Source organism: Halichoerus grypus, chromosome 4 (assembly GCF_964656455.1).
Source record: "Halichoerus grypus chromosome 4, mHalGry1.hap1.1, whole genome shotgun sequence".
Lineage (NCBI taxonomy): Eukaryota > Metazoa > Chordata > Mammalia > Carnivora > Phocidae > Halichoerus > Halichoerus grypus.
Genome location: NC_135715.1, coordinates 66,183,083 through 66,202,422, shown reverse-complemented (window position 1 = coordinate 66,202,422; position 19,340 = coordinate 66,183,083). Strand labels below are relative to the sequence as shown.

The window sequence follows — 19,340 nt, the reverse complement described above, 5'->3', positions numbered from 1 at the left end:
AATAATGTATAGAATAGTTGAATCACTATATTGTACACCTGAAACTAATTCAACACTGCACGTTAACTCTACTGGAATTAAAATTTTTTTAAATAAAATAAAAATTAGAAAAACAACAACAGCAACAAAAAAGAATAGGCTGTTGTTTGATAGAGAAATCTGGCAGTAGTATTTGATGATGATTTGCTGTACTTAAAGCCTTTGATCTCTTGCTGGGGAAAATGTTACATTGTTTGTTCCCCATTAGAATATTAAAATTATGATTACTGAATGATATGTAAGAGCATCGTTTAATATTCTATTGAGTTTTATAAGAAAATAGTTGCTTCTTAAAATACTATTGTAGGGATTCACTCATTGAGAAATGTCTGTTTTTATCCCTTACCCTTAAGTCAAGGTAATTAATACACATGTACACATACACACTTACGTGATTAGTTGATTAAATTAATTGAAGTTTCTATTTGATATGTAACCCTAGAACAGTACTGTTGCAGTTCTGAAGCCTCCAAATCATACATAAACCCATAAATTATGGAAAAAAGTCATAAACTGGGGAAAAATTTTCCTGAATTTTATTAGATAATAGTATATTACAATAGTATAACTATGATGTGAACCTTTATACATCTAAAAAATTTCTTAGGTAATTTCACTCTCATTAATTAATCTTAAATAAAAATATTCATGCTTCACTCAGAATTCAGGTACAGAAACAATAACATCTAGATTTTTCCCCTGTTCATAGGCTTGCTCTTAGCATTCTTGCTCATCTTTCTTTAGAGGAGGGGATTACTTTAGCTGGGAAGTTATGGGACATGATCCTGGAGATTAGAAGGAATGAATTAATTAATAGATATTAAAAAAAAAGGAGTTCTGTCTTTATTCACTAAGAGTCAGAGATAGCTTATTATGATTATTTTATGACTTCAGGTAGCCTTCCCTTTGCTGTTTTATTACAATTTAGTAGTAGTAAATACTCTCATTAAAACAGTTATTTTCAAAGTGTGTTTCCTGGATCAGCAGTAGCAAACCACCTGAGAATTTGTTAGAAGTGCAAATTCTCACAGTACACCTAGACCTGCTGAATCAGAAGTTATGGGGATGGGGTTCTAGGAGTCTGTTTAAACAGCATTATAGATGATTCTGATCTACACGAAAATTTGAGAACCATTGGTTAAAGAAGGTGCTTATCACCACTACCTCAAAAACTAGTGATGTACTATATATTGGCTAATTGAACATAATAATAAAAAAAAATTAAAGAAGGTGCTTACTTAGTTCAGGAATAACAGAGTAGGGGAGAATATTGAGAATTCTCTGTATCTTCAACATGTCTTCAAAGCCCCACTCAGCTCCCTTTTTCTTGCCCAAAGTTGTTCGTCTAGAATATTCTCTTTAAAGTTTGTGGAAGTGCTCACACCAGTTTCCTCTCTGACTTCTTTCCCTAAAGCTGTTGACCCACATAAGAGGAGACAAAATCAGATAGAAGTACTAATGGTGAGGCTTTGAGTGCACAAATGATTCAGATCATGCTGTTTCCAAGTTAGGAAAGAAGGAATCCTAGATTATTCCCTCACCCCTATTTAATCACTTAACAATGCAGTACTTTAGTTTTAAATATTAGTAATATATTTAAAAATTATTCAATGATTAATTACTTTTTTGTCATTTATATTTTCCTCACATATAGCAAAATGTTACTTAGCTTTGTGGCAGAACTTTTATTATTTTGAAGCATTTTTTAATTTTTGCTGTACATGTCTTCTGTGTAGAACAGTGTGTAGTCCTCTAACATTATATTATTATATTGATTTTGGTTTTTTTAATCAGAGCTACATTTTGTAAGAGTAAATATAGTTTTGTTATATTCAAAGTAGCTATTATATTGTAAGAGCTGCCATTATTGACCTCTCACTGTGTGCTGGGTACTTTTCTCTGCATTCTATGTGACTTATTGCATTTAATCCTCACCAGTAGGCACTATGGTCATTTTCATTTTGTAGGCAAAGGAAGTCTAATGCCCCAAGCTCACCTAGGTAGCATAAGAGAGAACCAGCATTCCAGTTCACACAGTCTTAATTCAAAGCATTTATATCTAAGAGAGATAATTAGATGTTACCAGATTATTTATTTGCTTGAGCAGAATTATTCTTTACCCCGATTTTGTTTTTACATATACTACTTGAAGTATTTTCAAGAATGTCAAATAGTGCTTACATGAGGCCATATAACTTAAAATTTAAGAGTGAACTAATATAAATAATAATGCAGGAATTGGTAAATAATAGTAAGTGGGCTTATGAAATGGAAAATGCCTATTTAAGCATAGCAATTTAATTGTATTACAGTGAATTCTAGTTATTCCTTTATTTGTCCAGCTTTTCAGAGAATTTTTAGGCAACTCTAGAGAGTACAGGTTAATTCTTTGTGACTGACACAATGATCCATGTAGTAGGTGTTCAAAACAATTTTCTTTCATAGATAGAAAGATAGTCATGGAAGACATAGAGCTAGGAGCAGAGTCTGTGTCCCTTGCAGGTTATAGAATCCCAGTTGCCTTTCACAGAACAGTCATTCTACCTTTTTTTAAAGATTTATTTACTCATTTTAGAGAGAGAGCATGGCGGGGTGGGGCAGAGGGAGAAGAGAGGGAATCTCACGTGTACTCCCTGCTGAGCACAGGCAGGGCTTGATCTCATGACCCTGAGATCATGACCTGAGACAGAATCTAGAGTCCTGGGATTAACCAACTGAGCCACCCAGGCATCCCTGGTCATTCTACTTTAGCAGCAGTCTTCAGAGTTAGCCTTATGACTGATGTGAAACTCTACAGGGTGTCCCTTCTACTGAAGCTGTTACTATTCCATGAGTTAGAATTGTACTTTTATGATTTTTCAAGATTTTAATTTAGAAGTAAACTTTATTTGACTTTTTGTATTGAATTATATTTACTAGTCTTTATGTCTTAATTTCAACAGCATCACTGCAAAACTTGAAAGAGCTTTAGAAAAAGTTGCTCCTCTTCTTCGTGAAATTTTTGTAGACTTTGCCCCATTCCTATCTCGTACACTTCTTGGCAGTCATGGACAAGAGCTATTGATAGAAGGTATGATTTCTCTCTATTCTAATTATTTTTAGTTTCCTATAATGTATCTATTACTCATGATATAAATTGTACTTCTGGAGGAATATTTATTGCCAAAAGAATATAAAGACATTGCTGCCACAAATTCTAATAAGATATTCATACATGCTTTCTTCTTACTCATTTTGAAAAATAACATGTTTTCACAGTCAATGCTAATAACAGAATGGAGAACTTTGAAAAAGTGTTGGACTAGGAGGCTCTGGCTCTGAAAATCCTAGTCTACCAGGGCTGCAGTATATCCTTCATTAGGTTGGTGTGTTTACTAAGCAATATGCTCTAAAATTTCCTTTTAACTCTAAGAGCCATGCTTCTGTAAGTGATTTCCTTATTCACATAATACTTGTAATATGAAAATTCTTAACTGAGAAAATGTAAAGAAGTACTTAACCTGGAATTGACAAAGCTATTGTCTTTTACTCAACAGCAGCTTAAATGGAATGAGAAGGGAAAGCAGATAAATTATTATGAAGATTTAATTAATGCACCAGTATTAGGAGAGCAGCTTTTAAAAATATGGTTATCTGAAACCTTATTTCTTTAAAAAGTTTGTTTTATAAATATTCAAGAACTTCAGAAAGGGGTAATCCATATCTAGATGATCCTGTGAATAAATAATGGCTTTAGGTACTATTCCTTGAATTTAGCAGCTTATGTATATTTTTTTGCTTTTCACTTTCTATTTACTGTCGTTTTCCTGTGATTGTTCTCTCATTGTCTCAGCTGCTTTTATGAAATCTGTTTCTATTAGGTGAGACAGTAATTGTTAATAACCTGACTGGGTTTAAATCTTTGTTTACTACTTTCTTAGCTCTCTGATCTTTGTGAATTATTTAGGCATTTTGTAACTTATGTTCTTTCTATAAAATATAGTTAATGATAGCACCTCCCTCCCAGGGTTCTTGTGAAGATTAAATTATATAATGCATATAAAGTTCTTAGAACAGTGACACACAGGTGAGCTATTCATTTTTTTTTTTAAAAACACTGAGTTCTTGTTCAAGGCCAAGCATTTTCTTAGGTACTTGGAATGTATTAGTTTATAACAGACAAAGATGTGGAATCTAAAAAAGGAAACAAATGAAAAAACAAAAGCAGAAACAGACCCATAAATACAAAGAACAAAATGGTGGTGGCCAGAAGAGAGGGGGATGGAGATGGGCAAAATGGGTGAAGGGGAATGGCAGACAGGCTTCTAGTTATGGAAGGAGTAAGTCAGGGGGATGAAAGGTTACAGCACAGGGAATATGGTGAGTAGTATTATAATAGCATTGTACAGTGACCGTTGGAAGCTACATTTGTGATGAGCAGAGCATAACATATAAAGTTGTCCAATCACTATGTCGTGCACCTGAAACTAATGTAGCACTGTGTGTCAACTGTACTTTATAAAAGGAAAAAAAAAAAAAAGCAACCAACCTTAGTTAAAAAAAAAAAATCCCTGCCTTGTGGAGCTTATATTCTAGCAAGGAGAGGACATTTAGATAAGTATTGAACATAATAAATAAATTATAGACCATGTTAGAAGATGGTAAATGCTATGTTAAAGGATAAGTCCAACACAGGGGTTTGGGATTCTAAAAATGGCAGGGTCGGGTTGTGGTTTACTTAATAAGTCACCCTCTTTAAAACTGCAACCCAACTCTGCCATTTTTAGAATCCCGGAAGTGCTGTGTTGAACTTACCCTTTAACATAGTATTTACCATCTTCTAACATGCTCTATAATTTTAAATAGACCAATGATAAAAATTACATTTAAGCAAAGACTGAAAGGAGGTGAGTCATACAGCTTACTAGAAAAGCGTTCTAGACTGAGAGAATATTTAGTGCAATGACCCCCTAACGTGTTACTTTACCATAAGAAAAAAATTAATAAACATTACTGAAAAAATAAATCTTAAATATTTCCTCATTCACTAAAAGTCCCTTATTTTTTCTGTATTTATATATATATTTTTTTCTAAAATGATTTGACAAATTCATATGAGAAATATATAAATAGTGGTCCAAGACATGCTAAAATAAACAGAGAATAAATTTAGAAATGTTAGTATTGGGTCCTTGTAGTGTTATTAAAACTGGGACACAGATCAACACTAAGTTTTCCAGCAGCCAAAGCAAAGAAGGAATTATTTTAAGTTATAAGACCCACGTTCCTGGTTCCTCAGTGACAGTTTGTGACAATGTGAAGCTCTAAGGAATTACTGTGAGATAACTTTTAACTGTCTGTGTTGGTCAAGCAAGACCCCACCCCACACAGATAGCCCCTTTCCAGAATTTTCTATGACCAGGCATCTGGACTCTTTCTTATTTCTTCCCAGCACTGCAGTGAGAAGGTAGGAGAAAAGGCTGGGTAGGAATTGAGAGCTGTTTTTCTTGGGCTTCCCTAAGGTTACCTAAAATATTCTGAATTGAGTTGAAAGGGTATGAAGAACACACCTCTTGGATTTTTAGAAAAAGTGACTATGCTAGAAATGAAACATTGGAACATGTTATATATTGAAAGTTCTCTTTGTGTTCATCTGGCAGAATACAATTTTATGTTGTAACTTTTCTGCATCCAAAGAGTTTAATATATACCATTTTTAAAACTATGTGGATGTAATGTTCATATCCCTTTTTTGCGTTAAAAGTATTTTACATAATAAAATGATGATAGTAAATGGCAAAATTTTAGATTTTAAGTTGTATTTTTTAAATAGAAAGTTGACACACTTACAGTATGTCCTCCAAATTTCTGCCAATCAATACAATCCAAAAATCTAGGAACATCTGTAACAGAACAACATTCTGTATCCCTCACAATTTAGTTATAACTTTGCTTTTCAGACTCAACTAGTTTCTGTCCTCTTTTATAGAAGACATTAATTAAACATGAAAACAAGTCACACGTTATTACATTTCCTTGTTTTTGTATAACTCTTCTTCTACATTCGATATTTTTCCTTTTTTCTCTCCCCCAAATTATTCTCATCCTTTGAATCCTGTTTCAGATTCCTTAAGTCTAATTAATGTCTTCTCTTATGTGATCTTGTGCCATTTTATTTATACAATTTTGATAAAATTATTCATCACTTATAAATAGGAAATATCTTATTGTTTATATTGTATTGCCTAGCTTATTTTGGTACATAATATTCAGTATTTTTTCCTTATACTTGACTAGAACATTATTTTTGTTACTAATATTGGTAGAGGTAAGTTTTGAAAATAAGGTGGTAAGACAGGTAAAATGTTGTGTTCTGTGGTAAGAATTCCCAGTACTGATCAGTCATCCACACCCGTGAGCTGGCTGCTGTGCTCATCCAAGGTCTATTCTTGCTCTCCACCCCAGCCTCTGGAAATACATGTCCTTTCATGTTCTCATTCTTGAACATGTATTCTTGATCATTCTTTTTTCCTCTCTTCCATTTCCCTCCTTTTTCTCATTTGAAACATTATTCCTCTCCTCTGAGAAGAAAAACTGTCAAACTATTATAAAGGACTCAGGAAATTTACATGATAAATATATCTTTATGCTAGCCATTGAATATTTAAAAATAGTGCTTATGATGAATAAATCCCATTGCTTTGACTTCATCATGTTTTATCTAAATGGTAGGAACAAAGCTGGATTTAGATAAGTGAAGGTATTTTATGTCCTATGAAAAGAGAAGGCAATTATTCTTAATTTCAAGTAAACATAAAGTGCATTTGAATGGCATCTTTACTTGTTGTTTTATATTCATTTGTTCTTAATTTACACTTGTATTCATGTAGTTTTTTTTATAAAATAATCACTGATACTTTGTATTGTCTATGTCCTTTAAAATAGCTAAAATAGTGTTGTTTCATTTTCTTAATTTGTCTATCACTTTTATTAGTCATCCTGTGTTAAATTACTATTATATGATTCTAGAGTACTCAATGTAGTTCATACCTTTTAAGGTCACTCATTAACGGTACCGTTGGTGTATGTGTGTTTTCTCTTGGCAATAATTAAGGATTTTTGGAGACAGTAGTTATTTGGAGCTTAGTGAACTTTCTCTAAGAAAATTCTAGGTTTTAAATTTGCAAACTAATGCATAAAAATTAGAGTCAGTATGTATGCAAGTATCAAAATCCACCAGCCCAAGATGACAAAACAACCTTTGGTCCAATGGTTATATTTATTTGGTTTGCTGCAGCAATGGAGGATGCACTTCAGAGGTTCAGTTGTAGATTGAGGAGTCCTAAGAACTACAGTGAGCCTATAGTTATCATTAGTAATAAAGAATCAGTAGTCACCTAAGTTAATTAGAAGAGAAAACGTTTAGGGGTGTGTGGGGGGGCTGTGTGTGTGTGTGTGTGTGTGTGTGTGTGTGTTAGCCTAGTGTCCTTTACTCTGTCTTATTCCACAATAGCAGAGTGGCCCTGAGAAATCACTATTTATATTCTGTGAGCATTATTTATGTTAGGTTGAGAACTCACAAGAGTATTAAAGGTAACTTAATTATGATGCAGATACAGCAGAAAGTCTTATAGCATCCAAAGTCAGGAAATGAAAAATAGGTAGACGTCAGGCAACCTTGAAATGGGAGAGGAGAGTCAGTACCAAGGCTGCTCCCTTTGACTCTCAGAGCAACTTTATAGCCTTCCATATTTGCTTCTCTCTGTGTATCAACTCAATTTTTCACTTCTTTCCCCGATTAACTTCACTTTTTTAGTCATTGGAACCTGGCCCAGTATAGTACCCCACTCTGACTCCAAATGTGCTTTTAATGTAAATGTTTTTCATCAGTTGACTATAGTCACTATATAGAAGAGAGGATCTGAGTGGCTCAGCCTTGGGTCTGGTGTCTACCTCAGTTACAATCAGCTAAGATTGGGGTAGATGGGAGGGGTGAAGTTGGGTGTAATATATAGGCTGCCTCTTTTAGAAGCTATATATATAAGTTTAGAAGCTATATGTATAAGTTAAACATATTAGAAAGGGATGGTCGCAGTGCAGGAAATGTTATACTAAAGTGTCTGTTACACTTTTGGTGACATTAATAAATGTTTTATTAAAGTCATACAATACTCAAGAATATTTAAGTTTCCAAGACTAGCATTTTTTTTATAATAGCATGGAATTTCCACTCAACCAAAAGAGAACATCATTAAAATGTTATTATAAAAAGAATGACCCTAATCAAGAAGCCCAGTTGACCCTTGGATCATTCATAGTAAAAATATGGCCACATAATTAGAAAAACTTACATATCTTTATTTTGATTCAAAAATTATAGATTGAAATGTATTTTCAGAAGTTATTTTAAAATGGCAATAATACAAAAAAAATGTACATGGCAGATTCAGTATAGATGGTAATGAGTGGCATACTTTTTTAAATAACCCTGAATTCCTCCATGAAAAACAGAACAATAGATGTTGAAACAATAACTACAGCAACAAAAAATGAACAGTTACAACCAAACTAGGTGACAAGGTATCCCACTGATACTCCAAAATATGACTGGGTTGAGATGCAAGAGCTACAAGATAACACATGGATTAGCAGAGGCCAGGGAGAAAGTGGTGGGAAACAAGGTGGCATCTGAGGAAACTAGTCTACAAGTACTCATTGGTAAACCCAGAGGGCCAAATTGAGAACCCCTAAAATAGGGAAGGCTTTTGCACACTATAATAGCAGATGAGTCCAAGGGTTCCATGGTAAGGCTGGAAGGGGCTGAGCCATCTAGGCGCCATGAGTAATTAACCAACTAAAGTTCTCCCAAGACAAAGCCCCACATTGAGAAGAAACTACTATGAATAGAATCCAAATTGAGCAACAGAAGGGCAAGAGAGACAAAGAGAAAGTCCACATAAAAATGGGTTATGAACACAGTGCTGATAGTTCTCAGAAAGTAGGTTATCATATTTTTGAAAATTATATGAAAACAAACAGAAGAGGGATCTCATGATAACCACTAAGCTCCAAATAACTATTTTGGAGAACTAACCATTTAGTTATATGAGAGAGAATGTGATATATAATGACTATATGCTATGAAAACTGAAAAAAGTAGAAGGACAATAATTATATTTGTAGTGGCATTATTGATGTTTTTATAAAGCTGTTGCATAATGTTTTTATAAAACAATTAGTAATTATTGATATTCTAATTATTTTATCTTAAAAATCAAGATTCTCATTAAATAAAGGAAATCCAGATATAAAATACAGTTTAAGCAAATCATTTAGTTTTGAATTTGAATGGGACATTATAAAAGCTAAATTTTTATGTGCACACACACACATAAACACTCACACTCACATATGTACTCTAGTCCTGTGTACTGTTTCGCCTAGGAACAAAGACCCAAGTTAGTAGCAGTGAGGATGTTTGGAGTCCAAATTGTAGTCTTGAAATATCATTTGCCAATGAAAGAAAGCAGTTTCTTGGAGAAATGGGTAATTTCAAGGCTAGAACAGTAAGTGCTCATGATTTGCCTGCAACATTTAGTGATACCAAAACCAAGGAAGATATCAAACACTGTCAAAAAGGCTCAGGAGCTAACTTGAAGACACTCTTATTGGCCAAAGATGGGGGCATTTTGAGTAACAGTAAGTTAATAACTCCAAAGCATCAAAATGCATGGATGTGTTTAAATCTGTAAGTCATAAGAATGATTTTTAAAATGACTTGGTTGAATTTAGAATGTAGGGAACCAACTCATTATTTTAAAAACTGATCAATAAAGGGAAATATTTATCCTGTTATTCCTTTGTAAGTTATATCATTTGTGTTATCAAATCATTAATGAGGGTAATCTTCTTTTTCTAGAAATATAAATATATCTGATAAGTGATGGATATTTGGGTTAGATCATTAACATTTAGCATCCCCTCAGGAATTAATAGATCATAGCATCAATTGCTGCTAACATCACAGAAGGAGAGACAAATAGACAACCAGATGAAGAAAACACTATCACTCATCAAGACTAACTGGCTGACCTAATTAATTAATTAATTAATTAAAGCTGAATCTGATTGATTCTATATATCCAACATGTTAAACTGTGCCATGAGAATTCCGTCATCAAAATTAACACTGGTGGAAATTCTGCACTACAAATGTCTTGGTTTCATCAAAATAATTTATATAGGAAAAGAAGAGTTAAGGGGATCTATAGCTTAAAAGAGCTTTAAAAGATATCTCAAAAAATCAATAAAATTGAGTTGTTTATACATATAACTCTATCATTTGGGTGATAAACTTTAAAAAAAAACCATAATGATTATCATAAAAACTAGATAATGCTTTGTTAAAAGTAAGGAGAATAGCACAAGACACAAGGAGACTTTTTGGGATATTTGACAAAAGTGTTTCTTCAGCTATGTAGTGGTTTTAAGGGTGTTCATTTTAAAATAATTCATTAAACTGTTTTATGCATTTTACTTACCTGTGTTATATTTTACAGAAGTATTTTAATGTTCTCTAAGGAGAAAGTTATAAAAAGCTCTTAATGACATTAAAGACATAAGTAATGGTGAACTATATCATGTTCATGGTAGGAAGATGATCTCACAAAGAAGTAATTTCTGTCCATGATAATCCATCACTTTGAATAAAAATTTGTTTTCAAAAATCTCAAATTATTTTCACGAAATTTGATGAGTTTTTCTCTTAAATTTCTAAAGTAGAATGAAGGGTTGAATATAACCAAGATAATTTTAAAGATGAGCAAGCTATTGTAATTTTAAAAGTGTATAATGGCCCAGGGCTAAACAGATCACTGTATCAGAATAAATATCCAGAACCAGATCCCAACTCAGGGCTGTGACAGAGCTGTCATTACAAAAGAAGATGGATGAACAATGCAATAAATGCAGCCAAATCAATTGTAGATTTTCTGTTAATTAAAATAATTGAATCCCTTCCTCACTAAGTACACAAAAAGTCATACTAAGATGGTTGAAAAAGCAAAACTTCAAATCCTATAGAAGAAAATACAGGACAATATCTGTATTGCCAAAGTCAAAATATTTCTTTAACTAGACCAAAAAACCCCCATAAAATTTAGTGGTTGATAAATTTGACCATCTAAAAATTACTTTGGTTTATCAAAAGACACCATTAAAAAGTGAAAAGTTGGAGAGTGACATCAGCAAGATACTGAACCAGAAAGCTTCAGACCTTTGTTCCTCCATAGAAACACTGAATAAACAACAATATATAGACCAAAAGAGCTTTATTAAAACTGTAAGAACAAGGGGCGCCTGGGTGGCTCAGTCGTTAAGCGGCTGCCTTCGGCTCAGGTCATGATCCCAGGGTCCTGGGATCGAGCCCCACATCGGGCTCCCTGCTCAGCGGGAAGCCTGCTTCTCCCTCTCCCACTCCCCCTGCTTGTGTTCCCTGTCTTGCTGTGTCTCTCTCTGTCAAATAAATAAAAATTAAAAAAACAAAACAAAACTGTAAGAACCAGTTAAGAAACTGCAGCTACCAAGCAAATACTCCAAAAGTTAGAAATCCCATGGTATTTTGTTTGTCTTTGTGCTACCTCCTCCCCAGTGCAGTATGGCAGGCCTGGTCAAGAGGAAATCACTGAATTCCCATGTCTTCCCTTGGAATAAAAGGGAAAGAGTGCAGATTCCTTGCAGCATTCTAGATTGTTTAAAAAGATGTTTCTTTTAGCTGAAAACCATGATCAACTGTAATAATTTTTGAGCCTACCACAACTCAGTGCTGTGTTGCTTAAGACTGAACTATACTTGGGCACCTGGGTGGCTCAGTCAGTTAAGTGTCTGACTCTTGTATTCATCTCAGGTCATGATCTAGGGTTGTGAGATCAAGCCCCACATGGGGCCTTCACTGGGCATGGAGCCTGCTTAAGATTCTCTCCCTCCCTCTACCCCTCCTTTCTACACGTATGCACTCTTGCTCTCTCTTAAAAAAAAAATTACTTAAAAAAATTGAACTATACTGACTGCAGAATACATTTCTCTTCCTATTTTTGATTATTACTTTTGATAAATTTGGTTAACTGACACTTAGGTATCATTGTCCATTCTGTGCATAATTCTACTTAAGCAGCAGTGTGTATCGTTTATTGTTATTTTTTTTTAAAGATTTTATTTATTAAACAGAGAGAGAGGGAGAGAGCACAAGCAGGGGGAGCGGCAGGCATAGGGAGAGGGAGAAGCAAGCCTCCCTGCTGAGCAGGGAGCCCGATGCGGGACTCGATCCCAGGACCCTGGGATCATGACCTGAGCCGAAGGCAGACGCTTAACGACTGAGCCACCCAGGCGCCCCACTAGAGTTGTTATTGATATTATTTTAAGAAAATGGTCACCAGCATTTGAGGAAAATTTCACAAATATACACCAGTGATGTTTTGTATAACATCCCATATTTTTGCAAATGATCCATTTTTGTATTAGGGGGAATATACTTCACATATTGTGCTAAATATAAAAAAAAATTAGGAATTTTTAATCAACCATTTTTATTCAAGCAAAGTATTCTATGTGTAATTCAGAAATTTTATCTTTCTAAATTATTCTTTGGAGGTATTTGTTGGTAATGATGATCACTTGAATTTTTACAAATATGATAATCAAGTAGCATTTTATCAAGGGATCTTATCATAATTTTCAAGTAGCTACTGAAGATTTTTAGATACCTGAGTAATTTGTGTTGTCAGGATGTCAAGAGATCATGGTATAACAGAACTTTAAAGAAATGATCCTTCAGAAATGACATCTTTAAAAAGGTTTTTGTATGAATCAAAACAAAATGGAAAAGGGATGTGCATGATTGATCCACTATTTCACTTGACTTAACATTGACAATCAGTGCTTTAATAATTGTGACAGCCAGATTGCCTTCATATAAAAATTATAATCTATTATGAAGATCAGAATATCTTTTAGTATTTGTTCCATAGTATATGGTATATGTTTAAGGATTTTACTCTAAATGCATAAGATCCTGTCTTGCTTTCAAAAAAGGGAGATCATATTAAAACCTGTGAAATAACAAGGTGTTTTTAGTCAGGATTAATACTTTTCTAGTATTGTTAGTTGAATATAAAGTCCTGCGACTTTATATCTTATAGTTCACTGGAGTAGGAAGAAAATGGCAGTGACACAATGTTTTGAAGGAAAATCCTAAAATATTTAGCATGATTTCCTCTATTTTGTCATGATAGAATAACAGTGAGTGGATTTGCCCTCTGAATGTAACCATTAGAAAATTGAACAAAGTACATAAATCAACAGTTTTTAGATCTTGGACAGTAGGGCAATGTGAACTGTAATCCCTGAAAAAAAGGAAATAACTGAGTTGGGTTCAGTGACTTCTATTAACATTTTGCCTGGAGGCACATTCTGGAGCATTGTGAAAGAAGGGCAATCTGAAGTAAAACACAGCAGTCTTGGTGAACTGAAGAGATAGGCACCAGAGGTCAAGAAGTTGTGGAGCACAGTTTCATAGAGGAGGTAGCTACACAGTAAAATAGCTCCAGAAACCTGTGAATGGGCCCCTTGAATCTTTACTGAATACTAAATGGCACATGCATAGGAAGAAATTTCATAAGATAGGCAAAATATGACCAGGGGGTTTTGAAATGAGTATTTTCCTTACTTCACAGGAGAGAGAGCATTGTTCTAACTGCCCAGCCAGAGTGGTGGGTCCTCACATTATTGGAGGTAGTGAGTAGAGTGCTCAGAAGAGTAACACATTAGTAGTAGAGTTAAATTATTTTTAGAGTACAGATTACTCTAGTGTAGATCCACCCTTAAAAAAAAAATAAACACTTAAAAATAAGCCTCAAAAGAATCAATTTGATCCACCAATAATGTAACTGTCAGAGCAAAGCCTGACAGTTTAAAGGAACAAAAGCAAGACGCAAGCACTTAACGATGCAATAATCACAATTCCCAGTATCCAAATAAAATTACTAGACGTAAGATGAAGCAGTGAAGTGTAGCACAAAACCAGAAGGAAAATCAGTTGATAAATATGACAGAGATGGTGAGTTTAAAAGACAAGGATTATCAGATGTCATTAAAATGTTTAGGTATTAAAGGAAAATAACACAATGTGGAGAGAAATGAACAATATAAAAAAGAAAAAAAAGAAAAATTCATTTAATGGATTTAACAGTTTATTATACACTGATTAAGACAATAACAGTGAACTATAAGATATAGAATAGTATCTTTCCAAACTGAAACAGAAAATAAAAGACTAAATATATAAAAGGGGAATAGAACCACAGGAGTCTATGGATAAATCAAGCAGTTAAATATATTTGGAATTGGAGTGCAGGAAGAAGGAGGTTAAGACTATATATATATATAGGGCGCCTGGGTGGCTCAGTCGGTTGAGCGGCTGCCTTCGGCTCAGGTCATGATCCCAGAGTCCTGGGATCGAGTCCCGCATCGGGCTCCCTGCTCTGCGGGGAGCCTGCTTCTCCCTCTCTCTCTGCCTACTTGTGTTCTCTATCTCTCTGTCAAATAAATAAATAAAAAAAATTAAAAAAAAAAAAGACTATATATATATATATATTTATTTATTTATTTATTTATTTATATTTATATATGTATATGTGTATATGTATATATATACATATATATATATATATAAAAGACATGTGTAAGAAAAGCTTGTCTCAAAGGGTTGTATATTTTATATTCCCATTGTTTTTTGGACATTCTCAAAAAAAACTGTAGTGATGGAAAACATATATATATATATGAAATAATAGCCAAATAATTCTAAAACTATAAATCCTAAGATCCAAGGAATTCAGCTAACTGCAAGCAGAATCAACACAAAAAAGTACGATGCAACATCATAATTAAAGTGTTCAAAACTAGCATTCAAGGGAAAACTTTCTTTGAAAGAACAGTCATCAACATTAAGCAAACCAACAACTCATTTAAAAGTCATTTGAACAGATACTTCACCAGTAACAATATTAGGATGTCAAATAAGCACATAAAAAGATGGTCAGTATCATTAGTAGGTAAATTAAGACCACAGTGACTCAGCACTACAAACATACAGAGAAGGGTTAAAATGAAAAATAATGATAATACCAAGTGCTGAGAAGAATTTGGAGCAACTGTCACTCTCATTCATGGCTTTGAGAATATAAAATGGCAGCCACTGAGGAAAATGGTTTGGAAGTTTCTTATTAAGTTAAACATTCACTTACCGTATAACCTAGTAATCCCATTTCTTGATATTTTCCCTAGATAAATGAAAACTTATTTTCACACAAAAACCTGTATACAAATATTCTTAGCAGCTTTATTTAACCAAAGCTGAAAAACTCAAGGAACAAACTATCGATAAACCTTACTACTTGGATGAATTCCAAAGACATTGTTGTCTGTAAGAAAAGGTTGTATTAAAGGGTTGTATATTTTATGTTCCCATTGTTTTTTTGGACATTCTCAAAAAGACAAAACTAGTAATGGGAAACAGATGAGCAGTGGCCGGGGGTTATGGGTAAGGGGAGAAGGTTACTGCAAAAGAATAGTACAAAGGATTTCTTGGGATGATGGAACTATTTTGTGTCTGATTGTGGTGGCTATACATGAATTAATATATGTGTTAAATCTCATAGAAATTTATATACAAAGTGAAAAAACTCAATTTTAATGCATGACAATTTAAATTTTAAATTAAATTTTTTATTATTGGGCAACCCTGTTGGGACCCCTCTCACTCTTGAGAGCTTTTTCTGTATCTTCACTTAATAAACTTCTATTGCTTTACTCAAAAGAAAAAATTATTTATTTGAGAGAGAGAGAAGGTAAGAGAGAGCAGGAATGGTGGGGAGGGGCAGAGGAGAGAGAGAAGCAGACTCCTTGCTGGGCAGGGAGCCCAACGCAGAGCTCGATCCCAGGACCCTAGGATCGTGACCTGAGCCGAAGGCAGATGCTTAACCAACTGAAACACCCAAGTGCCCCTTATATTAAAATTTTAAAGAACTGTCAGAGGAAAAACACATTACTTACAAAAATAAAAATTATTGCCAACATTTAGTCAGAAACTATGAAAAGCAGAAGATAGATAATGGAACTTCATTAAAGTGCTGATAGAAAAGACTTCCAACCTGGAATTCTTTAATGAAAATAATCTTCAAAAATGAAGGGGAAAGAAAGACTTTTTCAGACAACAAAAGATAAAATTCATTGCCAGCACATCTGTGCTCTAAGAATTGTCAAAAGAAATTTTCCAAGTAGAGTTAAGGATACCAGATGGAAACTTAGACACACACAAAGCAGAGTACAAGAAATATGCAGAGAGATAAAAATTTTTTCTCATTTTTAATTGCTGCAGAAAAAGCATTTGTTAAAATTCAACACCCATTCATGATAAAATATCTGAGAAAAAAAGTCCCAAAGGGAACAAACTCAACCTAAAATTGGTACCTACAAAAAAACCAACTGATGTTATATGTAATGTTATATATAATGTTATATGAAATAGTGAAAAACCAAATGAGATTGAGAAGGGAAAGATTTTGCCTTTCTAACTCAATTTAACGACTTTAATTCAACATTTTACTGAAGTATCAAAATACTAGAGTAAGGCAAGAAGTAAGAATAAAAGATACACAGATTGGAGGAAGTAGAACTATTTTTAAATGCAGATGAAATTACCATGTATGTAGAAAATCCTAAGGATTGAGATTGTAAAATGGTACAGGTTTGAAAAACAATTTGGTAAGGGGGCGCCTGGGTGGCTCAGTTGTTGGGCGTCTGCCTTCGGCTCAGGTCATGATCCCGGGGTCCTGGGATCGAGCCCCGCGTCGGGCTCCCTGCTCAGCGGGAAGCCTGCTTCTCCCTCTCCAACTCCCCCTGCTTGTGTTCCCTCTCTCGCTGTGTCTCTCTCTGTCAAATAAAATCTTTAAAAAAAATAAAAGAAAATAAAAAGAAAAAAAGAAAAACAATTTGGTAGTGTTTTATAGTTAAGTATTCAATTAAAATTTGACCCAGCAATTCCACAATAATTATTATTTAAGAGAAATGCAAACATATGTCCACATACTTACATAAAATTTTATAGCAACATTCATAATAACCACAAACTGGAAACAACTACTATATATCATTAAAAAGTAATTAAACAAATGCTTGTATTATCCATATGATATAGACTACTACTCAAGAATAAAAAAAACCTGATACTCAGAAAAATCCATGAATTTCAGAAATATTGTGCAAGAGCAACCTGGCTCAAACAAGTTCATATTGTGTGTTTTCATTTTTATGAAATACTGGAAAAGAACACATTTTTTTATAGTGTAGAATGCAGGAAAGTGGTTGCCTGGGGTTAAAGATGTAGAGAGGATTGAGAATAGTCACAAGGGAATTTGTGGGGGTGACAGGCAGGTACATTGTACTGGTGAACACATGGACATATAAATTTATCCTAACTCAGAAATGTGCATTCAGAATGTTCACATTGTATTTTATGTAAACTATCCTGCAGTAAAGTTGAATTAAAATCATAAAACAACTTAGTTATTGAATATGGGGGATGCATATTTATTCTTAATACATGGAAATGGTAAATATAGAAGTCAAGAGAAAGTCTAAAAACAGACTCCTTGGTTTCATACGTCACCTTTGGTTACCTTGGAGACATTGCAGAAGAGTCATGGGAACAGATACAGTATTGTAGAATGCAAAAGTGTTTGGAAAAGAAGCTGAACATAGACCAGTCATTGGAAAAATGTAATGACGAGACAGAAGAGGAAAAATTGATAGAGGTTCATTTGGCTACGTAGAATTTTATTCGTAGTGACAGAAGGGGAAAAAGTCCTTTTGGAGATGTAAAAATGAAGATGCTTGTTAGGGGTAAGAGAAATTAATGCAGAAAGGACATCAAGAAGAGTTCAGACCAAATAGAGAAGTGCACTTTGGGAGGGAGCAGGGACATTTCTAAACTTAAAGGATAATTTATAGGATAGGAATAGACATGATTTTTTCAATCACTAAAATTATTGACTTTTATACTCATTGACTAGCTGAGCTAGAACTATATTCCAACAATTTAAAATTAAGCATTGATGAGAAGTCAGAGAAAACTATATTTACGAAAGAGTTTACTTAAGAGATACACTCAGAGGTAACACATCATCTCCTAGTCTCCCAGGAAAGAAATTTGAAGTAAAGTGTACAAGAATGCATCTTCTTCACAGCAATAGAAAATAGGAATAACAACATACAAATCCAGAGCAGACCACGAGTGGTGATCTAAAAGTCACAGATGGCATAGCTGAACTGTTAAAAGAATAACTGAATGCAAAGAATTTGCCATCAGTGGCAGATAGATTTATCCCTTATTAAGAAATGGATCATCTACTTTGATATGGTGATTGGAAAATATTTTTATTTCACAAAATAATAAAGTGTAGTACCTGTGTCATATATTACATGATAACATAATTTAGAATGGGAACAAGTTTCTCTTTTCTAATGAAGTAAAAATATTCATATAATTTTTCATTCAAATTAGGACAATTCCAATTGAGAAGGGGCCAATATTTGGAATTACACCCAGGAAACTGGTATGAGCTGGAAAACCAGGATATATGGATGCTTGATATAAAGTTAATAATATGAAGACAAGGTCTATATACTCCATGAAACATACGACATTGAATAAAAGTCCGTTTTTTGAGGGTACACATGTGGTTTATATTGAGACAGAGAAGTATTTTTACATTGTGAAAAATTTGCCTTCATATTGATTTAGATATAATGTTTACATGCGTAATAAACTACATGAGATCTTCCAGAAACTAAGCTTGAAGTCAATATAGGCTTTTATTTTTTTTACCTTTTGAGATATTTATGCACATTAGATAAATATGTAAATAATTGGGAAAGAAAAACTAAATTGGAAAATTTAAAAGGGGAAATATATTGCTGAGCAGTTCTATCATTTTATAGTGGTTATATTTTCCAGTATTTCAAACATTTTTATATTTTTATTAGGGACATATTATAGTCTAAAATATGAATAGTTTAAGTGTTAATCCTGAGTTTGTTTAGTAACTGATGGTTGTCTGTGTCCTTCACATTGCTGTAAGAAATATCCACATTTTTTATTGAATTCTGATTTTAGAGTATAAAATGTTATAGACTTTAATTTTATAATATTAAGTTACATATTTAAAACAACTTGAGAATATTATATACTTTTTTCTTTTGTTTTA

The 19,340-nt window shown here is 33.5% G+C and overlaps 1 protein-coding gene across 4 annotated transcripts in view; it reads left to right on the top strand.

Annotated features, from left to right (window-relative positions):
• Positions 1-19,340, top strand: part of NBEA (neurobeachin) — a 694,224-nt gene that overhangs the window by 309,068 nt on the left and 365,816 nt on the right. For all 4 annotated transcript variants that reach the window (XM_078070461.1, XM_078070460.1, XM_078070459.1 and 1 more), the window contains one exon: positions 2,982-3,109. In XM_078070461.1, coding sequence (XP_077926587.1) covers positions 2,982-3,109 — 128 coding nt within the window. The remainder of the gene's footprint in view (positions 1-2,981; positions 3,110-19,340) is intronic.